The following is a 13,241-nucleotide window of genomic DNA, read 5'->3' on the forward strand; positions in this document are numbered from 1 at the left end:
TGGGCTAAATGAAAAAAAGAGAAGAAATATACCGCCCTGCATCCCCCCACTTCTAATGGTGCACACACAAGAAATGTGCCAACAAATATTAGAAAATAAATAAGCGGAAGAATAGGGGCCATCCACCCACTGGCCACCCCAGGACCCTGTTGCTGTCAGAATAAACAAGTCAGTGCTGCAGTTGAATGACGTTCCTGCAAAGAAAACAGCAATGGTTAAAAATAAGACAGTAACTCAATAAAACAACTTTCTTATTGAAATATCTCTGCCAGAAAAAAAGTGTGTGGTATGCCCACCATTAGAATATACCTCCATGCATCCACCCACTTCTAATGGTGCTCACACATAAAATGTGCCAACAAATATTAGAAAATATATATGCCGAAGAATAGGGGCCATCCACCCACTGGCCACCCCAGGCCCCCATGCTTCGGCATATATACTCTTTTTTTAACTGCGGATGAAAAATCTCATCCAACAGCACTACACACACCTACTTATGTATATTCTGAGAGCAAAAATGTAGAATTAAATACTTTTAACCCAAACTGAAGCATCAAAACAGATGACTCAAACTACCAGGTAGGTGTGCTGCAGCGTAAAGTAGTGCAAGGACTAGGCCAGCCCCCCCCCCCCCCATTTCCATGGCTAGCATACACGCAATCTTCAGGGTCGGCCTAATTGTGGATGCTCTGAAGCCAATTTCCTTCAGAAAAGAGACTTAGTGGGGTACCCATACTGTTTCTCACACTTTCCATACACCAGGCCAGGAGTGGGACTATCAACACTATAACTTTACCACACAGAGTCAAGGGATGGACACCACTTACTCCAGCCCTTGCTAGCAGTGGGTTCCACAAGGGTGCTTGCTAGCAGTAGGTTCCACAAGGGTGCACACACCCTTAACACTTTACAGCAATCTTCATCCAGGCTCCCACATATACAAAATGTCCAATAAGGTTAGCTTTTTATCTGCATAATTGATGATTTACAGGGTCCAAATACTTAGTATCAATAAGTGTGCAATTTCCCATAAGTCAGTCTTAAGTGCTCACCAGTGGTCAGATGTTCTTTAAGTTGCTCTCCAGCTATACATTCTCTGGTCCCAATACTTAGGGTTTGTCTTATTTCCAATCCAAAAAAATATGGTGATTTTGGATCCCATGATGGCAAGGACAACCACACTGGAAAAATATTCTGCTCTCCTCCTCCTCAGACCCCTTGTTCCCCCTATATATGTCATTAACAAGATGGGCAGGCACAGCCATTGCAGACTGTCAGAAAAGAGAGTAAATGATTAAAGTGGTTGTAGACCTCTGACATGAAATAAAAATAAAGCATATTCCTCTATAGTGTGTACTTGTCTCAGTCCAGAGCACTAAGTGTAATTTCTGTCTGCTACCTCGCTCCTCTGCTTCTGACAAGTTTTCCTGACACCAAGAGATAAATAGGTGACACAGGAGGAAGTACCAGCATATAGCCTGTGATTGACAGCCTCAGCTCTGTTCCTGGATGCTGTATAAAGGTGGGTATGTCCCTTTCCTTCAATCAGCTATCAGCTCTGTTCGCTGAGCTCTGCAGAGTGCAACTTTAGCTCCCTGCTTTCTGAAAGCTGAGACAAGCTGTATAAATTATTGACTTTGAATGGCTGTAGAGAATATATCAGATAAACAGGTACAACCTATGTAGGAGGATTTGTTTAATTTCTGTGTATCGCCTTATGCTAGTCACTTAAATAGGGATATGTAAGGGTTTACAACCACTTTAACTAAAAGGAACTAACACCTTGCAACATGCATGGATTCTTTTGCTATATTGGGTTTTAGTGAAAAATGAATCATATAGGAGAGAAGATGAGCTTTATCAACTGTGTTTTATATTTCCAGGTTGTCAGCAGAGAGTTTCGAGTCACAATGTCTTACATCCGTATTGGTGAAACCAGTGTCGCCTTTGCAAAAGAAAAAGACTTCCAACTGTCACCTTATTCTGTTCAAGTTGAGCTAATGGCAGTACAGGTAGTCCTTATACTATTGTTAACAAAATCCTAAGCATCCACATATACATATTTCCCTCAATGCATCTTTGCCTTTAAAGTATAACTAAGAAATCTCGGGATATATTTTCAGTTTTATTTTTTTAAGAGCAGGCTAATTAGAATGAACAACCTAGAAGATAACAATCATGTCGTATGCTTGGTGTATGTACATAGCAAGAAATTATTTGACCTTTGTTTATTCATTTTACATTACCACATACAACCAATAGAGATGCACTACAGGACATTATTATAGAGGATTTATATAGCGCCAACAGTTTGCGCAGCGCTTTACAAAATGAAGGTAGACATTACAGTTACAATACAATTTGGTACAAGAGGAAACAGAGGGCCCTGCTCGTTAGAGCTTACAATCTAGGACATAGTCTACATCAGTGATTCTCAACCTCTTTTCAGTCAAGGCACCCTTTAACTTTCTGCACAATCTCAAGGCACCCCATTCGAAAATATACCAAACCATTCTAATAGTTTTACATAATGCAGGAACATCCAACATCAGAGGTGATTTATTCTTCCAAAGCAAATATTCCATAGCAAACTGTTGCTGACTAGTAGTCCAGCAATTTTCTCTTCTTCCTAAGTTTTTCTCCCTCACTCAGCTAATGTAACCTCAGTGCTGATGGGGATGGGCAGGGGAGGGGCAAACAAAGATGCTGTACAGGCATCCTATGTTCTCCCTATAAACTAACAATGTCACTAGGGGGTTTATTTATGAAACCTGGTTGACTCAGAATCTTGTCCACTTCTGCATAAAAATCAATCAGCTTCCAGGTTTTATTGCTGAAGCTTAACTGAACATGCTGAGGTTAGAAGCTGATTGGCTACCATGCACAGGTGCCCAAGATTCTGAGTCAACCAATTTTAGTAAATCTCCTATAAGTTGTCAGGAAACTGGCACGCCCAGCAGCTAGCAGGTCGGAAAGGTGCACAATGTGTTCTAAAAGTCCAGCTTGATCCACCCACTAGCTTTTTGGGCAATTTTTAGGCATTTTGCAAGGTCACCCCTGAAGAGGCCTGAAGGGACCCCAGGGTGCTTGAAAACCCTGGTGGAAAAAAAGCTGATCTACATGCTTAATGGGAAGCTAAAATGATTTATGCTTAAAGTGAATTTACCATTTTTGTGGGGCAATTTATGTTTAAAGTATAACTAAAGGCAAAACTTTATTTGTGCAGATGAATTTATTGTTGTCTGTGCGCCCAATAGGGAGAATCACCCTCTATATTTGTCCTGTTTATCATTATAATCAAAAGTGAAAGTAAAAGAAACCCCACATTTTGGATTTTCCTCAGAAAAGTTATAGAGGGGACATTTTCCAATGGGGACAATATTTCTGGTGAAATCCTCCCTTTGCCTGTTTTGGCTATGGAACAGGAAGTGAAGGTAAATCTCCCCAATGGGACACAGATGGCAAAAAATAAACTGACAGGGTTAACCACTTGCCCTCCAGAGAATCTACCCCCACTTCCTGACCAGGGCATTTTTTGTGATATGGCGCTACGTTACGTTAACTGACAATTGTGTGGTCATGCAACACTGCACCCAAACGAAATTTATGTCCTTTTTTCCACAAATAGAGCTGTCTTTTGGTGGTATTCGATTGTCTCCACGTTTTTTATTTTTTGCACTATTAAAAAAAAAAGACCGACAATTTTGAGAAAAAAAAACAATATTTTTTATTTTTAGCTATAAAACATGTTTAGTGAAAAAATGTAAAAAAAATAAAATTTCATCAAAAATTTAGGTCAAAATGTAAAAACCCCAATACATGGAAATTAATTGGTTTATGTGAAAGTTAGAGCGTCTACAAATGGTGGTATAGATACTGGAATTTTCTTTTTTATATACAAGTAATAGCGGCAATCAGCGACTTATAGCGGGACTCTGGTGGGCATTCTGACACTGGGGGAACTGACTGTCACTGACATCCCCAGTGACACTAATTAATACATTGATCAGTGCTAATAAAAAGCACTGACACTGTACTAATGACACTGGGCAGGAAGGGGTTAACATCTAGGGCAATCAAAGGGTTAACTGTGTGCTGTTTCACTGTGTGCTGTGCGTGCTTTATACTGTAAAGCAGTGTGCAGGAGCTGACAGGGGAGAGATCTGTATTGTTTACATACAGGTCTCTCCCCCATTGGTGATACACGGTGATCGCCAGGTGCCGAAGGGGAATCACCAGCCGGGATCCAGTGATTGACAGGTGAGGCTGCCAATGGCGGTGCGGGTAGGGCTTGCACGTGCCCCCTACCTGGAAATGCAAAATTACGTATATATACACATGTGATTTGCGCACCCCTACCGCCCTGTAGCAGTATTTCTGCTTTAGGTTGGCTGGAAAGTGGTTAATAGCCCTCCCTTACTCTATCCAAAATTTGGATAGAGTAAGGTTCTACATTTAATTCTTCTTTAATTTTTATTTTATATTATTAAAATGTTGTTGTATATATTGTTTTTACAAATAAACATTTAATATGTGACACTGTGGGTTTAGCTGAAGAGCCAGCAAAGCAATAAAAAATTCCTTTCAGGCTCGCTGTCTCTCACTGAAACCTAGGACTAGGACTGAGATCTAAAGCAGTCTCTCTGATAGGGACTGGGCCATTGCCATGAATTATTCACCTGAGATGCTGATTTCTATAAAAGGGCTTTTATCAATAGCAGAGTAAAAAAAGATAAACATTAAAAAGGAGTTTAAAATTATAACTGATGGCTCAAAAGGAAAAATCTAAATATTAATAAGCAGTAATTCATATGGACCTGACAAAATAAATGTGTGTATTTATTACAGATAGTTATATAGCACTATCAATTTACATAGCGCTTAACATATTTCTTACACATTCACATCAGTCCATGCCCTTATAGCAAGTACAATCTAGGGTCCCTAACTCACATTCATACATACACATACTAGGTCCAATTTACTTACCAGCAAATCTTTGGAGTTTTGCAGGAAACCCATGGAGGCGCAGGGAGAACATTCAAATTCCAGGCATGTAATTCCATGATTGGGATTCAAGCTGACGACCCAAGCGCTGCTAGGCAGAGGTGCTAACCACTTAGCCACTGTGCCGCTTAGTACTGGTCAGTGCTAAAAATATAGTTTAGCAAAACATGCACAAAACCACAATATATTCCTTTTTAGATAAATCAGAAATGCAAGAATCAAAGGTGCTGCCACTAATGTTTCCTATTTAAAAATGGCAGGCGCCTGCTGTCAAGCTTAACTATTATCATAAATCATTTGTTTATAAAGTAACCTGACAGATCTGTTAACCAGAGGACAACAGCGCAGTGCTGCATGTTATACATTTTTACTAAACTAGTATGCCTGTTCATTGAAAACATTTTCAAACATAAATAAATCCATCAAGCCGTGTTTCTTCTTTGTCTTTCTAATTACCCCTTTTTGATAAAATTGAATATTTGTCTTTTGCACCCTCGGCAGGAAGCATGTCAGACCCTTCTGAAGCGTCTGCAGCCAATCATCTGTCTGCATCCAACTGCCACATGGAAGGAATGTGTAAGTGTTCTGTATGTAAGATGCTGGAGCAGTGATGGTGAGGGAGATATGAAGTGTATTAACTAATTGTGAATATCCTGGGTCTTGATTTGTGTTTTTTTATTGCTCAAAGATCCAAGAAGCTTTCCGGCTCAAAATTTGCCTCTCAGCAGCTGCTTACTACAGGTAATTAAAATAATTTTTTAAATAGTTTTTTAAATAGTTTCAATATTTTCTATGACATCTCATTTGCAAATGGATTTGACACCATCCCATTCTAGAACACACTCTCAGCTGAAATCCAAGCTGAAAATCACTGTATAAAAACAAATTTTTTCTTAAAAAATAACTGCCGAACAACTCTAGACATACAGTGCATATCTCAAACTTTTTTAAAGTGATTGTAAAGGATTTTTTTTTTTAATAACAAACATGTTATACTTACCTACTCCGTGCAATGATTTTGCAGCAGCCCCGATCTTTCTCTTCTGGGGTCCCCAGCAGGTGCTCCTAACTCCTCCTGCCTTCCGAGCATGCCCCTAGCTTGCACTTCTGCGGGCTAGATCCTAATTTGCACATCTATTGACACACACAGTGAGCTTGTAACTGGATTTGATTGACAGAAGCATGAGCCAACGGCTCCCGTGAGGAGGGAGGAGCCAGTGAGGAGGAGGAGAGAGAGCAGCACTGCTGGGCTCAGGCACAGTGCTGGACCAAGATCAGTATCAGGTAAGTATTTGGGGAGGGGAGCTGCACCTAAAAGGTTTTTTTTTACCCTAATGCAGAGAATACATTAGGGTAATAAACATCTAGCCTTTACAACCCAGGAGCTTTTGAAGGAAAAGAAGTGGAATATTCTGCAATGGCGAAGTCAGTCACCTGATCTCAACCCCATTAAGCATGCAGTTCACTTGCTGAAGGCAAAACTAAAGGCAGAAAGACCCACAAACAAAGAATAACTGAAGACAGCTGCAGTTAGAGCCTGGCAAAGCATCAGAAAGGAGGAAACCCAGTCTTTGGTAATGTCTATGGGTTCCAGACTTCAGGCAGTCATTGCCAGTAAAGGATTCTCAACAAAATATCAAAAATGAACATTTTATTTATGATTATATTCAATTGTCCAATTACTTTTGGTCCCTTGAAAAAGGGAGATGGCTACTCTTAAGAGCTGTAATTCCTAAACCCTTCCTTTAATTTGGATGTACATACCCTCAAATTAAACCTGAGAGTGTGCACTTTCAGCCAATATCCATTATATAACTATAGCTTGAATATGTTTTGCTAAATGCCTGAAAAAAAAAAAAATTGTGCCAGTGTCCAAGTATATATGGACCTAACTGTATATAATATCAAACCCACAGTGCGTGAAAATAAATGCAAATACAAAGTAAACACCCGGCTGATTCCTCAACCCAGTGAATGGTTGAAATTTACACACTCATGGGGGGGGTACCTGCGAGCAAATTGGCAATTGGCAGGTAAATATAGGCTCTTTACCATGTCTGCTATCCAGCAAATCTATTGATTTTCCTAGTTTTAGAAAAGTACAGTATCAGAAAAGTTGCAATAAACAAGCACCTTATTATACAACCCATGATTAAGTTTTTGGTTCTGCCTCTAAACATGTGAACATTTTCTTTTTCACCACAATTTCACCAAAAGTTGCTGATTATTTCCTACTTTTCCAAGCCATGCAATAAAAAAAATGCCTGGATTCACCTTCTCTTTGTAACTACCTCCCAAAGTATTTATTAAATTTAGTCAGTCAACAAATGCATTAAATAAACACATACTGTTTAAATTTCTGTGCTCAATTTTATAGCTAGTGCTGGACAAAGACAATTTTTGGACCCTAGATCTGCACAGCAATGGAGCTTATCTTTCAAATTGCTTCCATAGAATAACAGATCTTCTGATAAATTATAATAAAAAATAAGTGTACAGCTGTGCATCCATGTATCATTGTATATTTATGGAACTCGCACAGTAGAAATTGTGAAATTGATTTCACCTTGTGTTCGCCAAACACAAGGTATTACAGATCTTATAAAGATGATGTTATTTTATAGTTACATACAGTATTTACATAGTTAGTCTGGCTGAAAAAAGATAAAAGTCCATCCAGTTCAACCTTAAAAAAATTAAAAAAGCTATAATCCTACACCCACAGTTAATCCAGAGGAAGGCAAAAAAAAACCAACAAAGCATGTTCCAATTTTCTGCTGCAGAGGAACAAATTCCTTCCTGATCCCCCAAGAGGTAATCAACTTTACCTATAAATGTTAGTAATCAGTTATATTCTGTGTATCCAAGAAAGAATCCAGACCTTTTTAAAGCAATCCACTGAGCTGGCCAGAACCAACTCTTGAGGGAGTCTATTCCACATTTTCACAGCTCTTACTGTGAAGAAACCTTTCTGTATTTGGAGATTACATTTCTTTTCCTCCAGACATAAAGAGTGCCTCCTTGTCCTCTGTGATGACCTCAGGGTGAATAACTTTACACAGAGTTCACTATATGAACCACTGATATGTTTATACATGTTGATCATATCCCCCCTTAATCTCTTCTCTAGAGAAAATAAATTCAGCCCCTCTAATCTTTCCTCATAGCTGAGCTCCTCCATGCCTCTTATCAGTTTGGTTGCCCTTCTCTGTACTTTCTCCAGTTTTTTGTGAATTGGCGTCCAAAATTGAACTGCATATTCCAGATGAGGTCTTACTAATGATTTGTACAGGGGTAATATGATATCTCTCTCTCTGGAGTCTATACCTCTTATAATACAAGAGAGGATTTTGCTTGCTTTAGAACCATTGCATGCAATTATTAAGCTATTTCGATATCTTGTGATGGAGTCTTTCTTTATAGAGCCCCTGACCAAGTTTCTGATTGGAAACTGAAGACAGGTACACAAAGTCCAGATTTTATATTTGGAGCAGCATGCTCTGAAGTGGAGTTAGATTGCCGTACAGGAGACCACAAGGTAAAAATTATCTTTGCAGCTTTTGAACTCTGGTCAGTTTTAGAGGATAAGTTCACCTTTTAACAAGTAATAATAAATAATGTATTATTTTTTTTGTTTCTGGAGCCTCTAAAGATCTGCTGATCGCTGGTGTCATGCAGTTCTCCTGCACACCTGTCAATGTATCTGTGTGCTCATACATCTTGTACAGGCAAGTTACTGCCAGGAAGACTCAATGAACTAACACGGTGCTACACAGCACCATGGTAGTTCATTGAGAACTAAAAGCCGACAGCCACAAAAGCTGTCAGAACTTGTAGTGTTCCCATTTACAGAAGACTGTGAATGAGTGACGTCGCCAGGTGAGCGGAGCCCATATGGCCACTTTTTTTTTTTAAGTTGTATCAGCTAGCGGGGGGGGGGGGGGGGGGGGGGGAGATCCCCTGCTAGCTGTCATAATGGGGATTTGGAGGGTGCAGGGTCTGGTCTATTCATAACATGTTATGTTACATGTTACACCGTGAATATGGGCCTAACATGTAACATGTTACGAAGGGTGAGCTTATCCTTTTAAGTGTGATTTGAAGCTTCACCAGAAGTACTTCAATGCTCAACTTTTATTCTATTATATACAAGGGTGCCTGTTCACACATAAGCATAGTGTCATTGGAGATTGTCACCTGAATAGCTACATAAGATTCTTCTGGGACAAAGTCATGTTTTGGTCCCAATAAACCTGAATGAGTGTAACATAACATAACGTATGTTTTTTTCTATTTTCTTGGCTAGTAATTAGCATTTCATTAACTAACAATTAAAGAAAACAGTGTTAAAGCCTTAAAGATGTACAAAGATCCTCAAAAGCACTTGTACAAACACTCAAAAAACACTTGAAAAATGACCAAAGATGCTTAGCTGAAGTGTGAATGAGGCCCTAATGGTCTTTGAGGTTTTTCTTGGTCTTTCACTTTAGTATGACTACTAGGATATGAGTGGGAAAAACATGATTTTGGAAAGAAAACAATGATTTTGCCTGCAAGGAAATTTCTGCTTCTTTTACACCACTTGCAAGCCCCCCAACATGGCACTGGTGCATTTCTCGTTGGACGTTTTAGTTTGAAGCAGCCTCAATCTGTACATATTTCAAAAGCATAAACATAGATAATACAGAAATAAATTGTTAGAGCAACGTTTTTTGGCAAGCCTTTTTTTAATTATGAAGAAAAAAAAGACATATTCAGTGTTAGCAAAGTTTAGGTTATTTCCTGTTAGTTTTATGGAGTGCCTGGTATTCAGCTTTTCAAGGCCACATTTTACATCAAAAAGGATAGGCACATGACTAAAGGAGAAAAGTGTCCTATTCAATTTATCTCCATGGGGCATATTTATAAAGCAGTGAATGTTTTGTGAATGTCACATTCAGTGCCTTATAGATACACCCCCATGATTCCTATAAACATCCTGATATTTCTTTAAAAAAGTTGCACTTACCAGAGGATAGATAGATATGTAGATAGATAGATAGATAGATAGATAGATAGTATATTCCTCTGTGTCACCTTTCAACTGTTCAAGCTTTTCAGGAATACACAATTTTAAAAGCATACAGTATTTTATTAAAAATAGATAGAGAAATTTTATTCCTGCATTTCATTATCCTCCTGTCATTAAACCGTCAAAAAAAGTTAATTGTACAGCTTTCCACTGCCCAATATAGTAAGACTAATGAAAATGATTACTGATTGCTTGGGATAAGTTATGAAAAGGCAATGCATCTAAGATTTTAGATACAGTAGCTTTTCTATTATACACATCAGTACTTCCATAATACAGATGCTATTTGGTAAGAGTAGCGCAGTAAGACATGTAACTTCATGAACTTGGCACAATGCAGCAAGTATGTTAAGATTTATTAAAAAGGAAAACACTGCTCCCATAGCACCTCTTCTAATTGGAGACTTGTGCTGCTGTACAAGCAGTACAGAACTATAGCCTTTGATGCCTTTCCATGTCCTTAGCTGACATCTTAAATGACTATTATTTCCCTACAGAATCTAAGAACTGATGTAGTGATTGATGTCGGATCCACTATGAATGAGGCTGGAGTCGTCGAACAGGTTTGTAAAGAAATAAATACTTAGTGTATGTTCTAATTTATATGTATTTGCTTGTTATATGTTTTACCACTGCACATGTCTAAAATTCAACATAAGAATATGCTATTGTTTAGAAAAGTATACATTTTACTCTTTCTGTAAAGGATATCATTTATCCAGATCATGGTTTACATAGTAGTCAGCAGGGGCGGACTGACAACTCATGGGGCCCCTGGGCAATAGGGGATCCTGGGGCCCCTGTGTCCTTGCCCAAACTCAAAATAGCCTATGAAAAAGGTACCGGGGCATCTCATGGGGCCCCCTACTGACCCCGGGCCCTTGGGCAGTGCCCGAGTTTCCAAATGGTCAGTCTGCCCCTGGTAGTCAGTCACATTCAGCTGGAGGTGTTCTGTAATGTTGAAGATTACTACTCATCCAAGTACTGCAGCTTCACTGAAGACTCTACTTGAGTGAATGTCAAAACCTTACAGAACAAGTCCAGTTAAATGGGATCAACTACTACTAAATATATTCATTTTAATGGATTTATATATTTTCTGCTTACAAGTTCTTTGTGATTGTGAGCTTTTACTTTGCCTGGGCTAGACAAAATGAGAATTTTACTTAACAACATGTACCAGAAGGCATTAAAGTACAACTAAAGCTCCTCAGTGAGCAGATCCCTTGCTGATCAGAGTCACATCCTTGCCTATTCAGTTTCTGCACCCTGGGCAAGGGTGGACCCTCCTGAACTCTATGAGTGGCCAAATGTAAATGGACTCCACTGTCCATTTACATCAGGCTTCTTTCAATCCTGACCTGGTAAGACCCAGAGGTAGGCAGGTGTAAATGGACACAAGTCCGTTTACATCTGCCAGTACATACAGCTCCATTTACCTTCGAAGAGAAGCTGAGAGGCGGACCTGATCAAATGCCTGTGTGAAAAGAACCTAATGGAGCGTGTCAGTAGAAGAATCAGTTAGTGGTGCTGGGGAATGATTTGTGGAAGTACAAGGCCTCAAAGGCTCAAGGTAAGCGTAGAGTCTGTAAAGACATCACAGCAGGACTATTTCACATGTAATAATACTTTCTGTGGGTGTATGGTGTAAACCTTTCCTCACTCTTAAATGAAAGGAGAACCTTTGATCTTAAATATTTTGCGGGAACCTAGTTCATCTGCTTTTGTTTTAATGTGATTTTTCACCTACACTGCTTAAATAAAACACAAAAAGGAGGCTTATGACATGGTGGCTTCACCAGGCAATCCCTGTCACTGCTTTCCTGTGAATGACAGCACCAGGGTCTCCCAGGTGATGTCATTGACCAACTAGGGACATAGCCAATGTGGACATGACCATATCTGGTCAATTATGTCATGGGGATTGTTATGGAAATTTGAGGAACCCATGTTTTTTTTTTTCTTACATAGGGTTCCCCTTGACATCCATACCATACTTTCATCAAGGTAAAGGGACTTTTAGGAGAACCCCGCTCCGTCGGTCATGTTATTTAAACTATGTCCGAGTGCGTGTACATATATAGTATGTACACATACATTTGGTCTTACAGATGTGGGTCTTCTGTGAGTCCACATATATGCGTACATGTGTTATAGTGCACTCCCAGCACAAGGACATCAATGAAAGCCCGGGGCCCTGTACTAACAATTGGGAAACAGGAAGCCTGGTTGCCAATCACCTGATTGTCCTGTCAGGAGTTGGAGAATGTATTTTGTGTTGTTCTTTGGCTGTAGGTTATGATAATAGCAACAAATATACAGCTAAATTGAAAAAAAAACTTTTTTTGACTATTTTGTGCCAGTTTTCCTCTGGTAATAAAGAACAGCAAGATATAGCCATTACCATTTAACACCAAATGAAAGCCCAATTTCTCCTGAAAAAAAACAAGGTATAACTCACCTGGATACATTAAGCAGGTGCATTGATATACAATTTTACTAGCATATGTCAAAGTTGCAAAGACAACTTTGACATATGTAGGATTTGCTTTACCCTCTTTATGAATGGGCTAAATTAATTTTGCATTTTTAATGTTACTACAATCACTGCTCCCTGCCAAACAGTGTTTTAAAAAATGATTTTTTGTTTTTGTAAATGCTCCCATTGGCATTGTCCAGGCCCTCATGCCATTTGTTTGACAATTCCTTATCCATTAGCCTAGAACATGGAGATTACGCTTATAAACATTTGGCTTCCAGTGACTTTAATAGTATTTGAAATTGGCACCCAAACTTCAGTATTGTTTAAAGAACCTTTGCTGGACAAAGGCCAGTTTGGCTTATCCCTACCGCTCTGGCACCAAGGACTTAATTCTGGGAAGTGGGGTTAGTGTTTGTATTAAACCATATATCACGTACCTGGTGATGGAGGCCAATGGAGAGAGGGCTTCCCTTGGGGCTAAGTTCCGGATTCCCCTGAGAGTGGGACAGCAGGAGTCAGGCCCAAAGTTGCACAGGTCGCCTGTAGGAGTGCTGGTCGGTGGTCCACTCAGAAGCACAGCTGGTGCACGGAGATAGGTCTGCAGACAGGAGGCGCCTGTGCGTGGTATGCAAGCCCTTCCGGGATTTGGATGTTTACTGGGTAGTCGGTTCAAGCCAA

At 39.5% G+C, this 13,241-nt stretch overlaps 1 protein-coding gene across 2 annotated transcripts in view; it reads left to right on the plus strand.

The window, feature by feature from the left end:
* The window catches only part of LOC149473718 (aldehyde oxidase-like), a 135,368-nt gene that overhangs the window by 107,818 nt on the left and 14,309 nt on the right, over positions 1-13,241 (plus strand). For both annotated transcript variants that reach the window (XM_089670206.1, XM_089670213.1), the window contains 5 exons: positions 1,887-2,015; positions 5,512-5,586; positions 5,699-5,751; positions 8,434-8,548; positions 10,579-10,644. In XM_089670206.1, coding sequence (XP_089526332.1) covers positions 1,887-2,015; positions 5,512-5,586; positions 5,699-5,751; positions 8,434-8,548; positions 10,579-10,644 — 438 coding nt within the window. The remainder of the gene's footprint in view (positions 1-1,886; positions 2,016-5,511; positions 5,587-5,698; positions 5,752-8,433; positions 8,549-10,578; positions 10,645-13,241) is intronic.

Source organism: Staurois parvus, unplaced genomic scaffold (assembly GCF_062004578.1).
Source record: "Staurois parvus isolate SC_StPar_1 unplaced genomic scaffold, SC_StPar_1.0 ptg000011l, whole genome shotgun sequence".
Taxonomy (NCBI): domain Eukaryota; kingdom Metazoa; phylum Chordata; class Amphibia; order Anura; family Ranidae; genus Staurois; species Staurois parvus.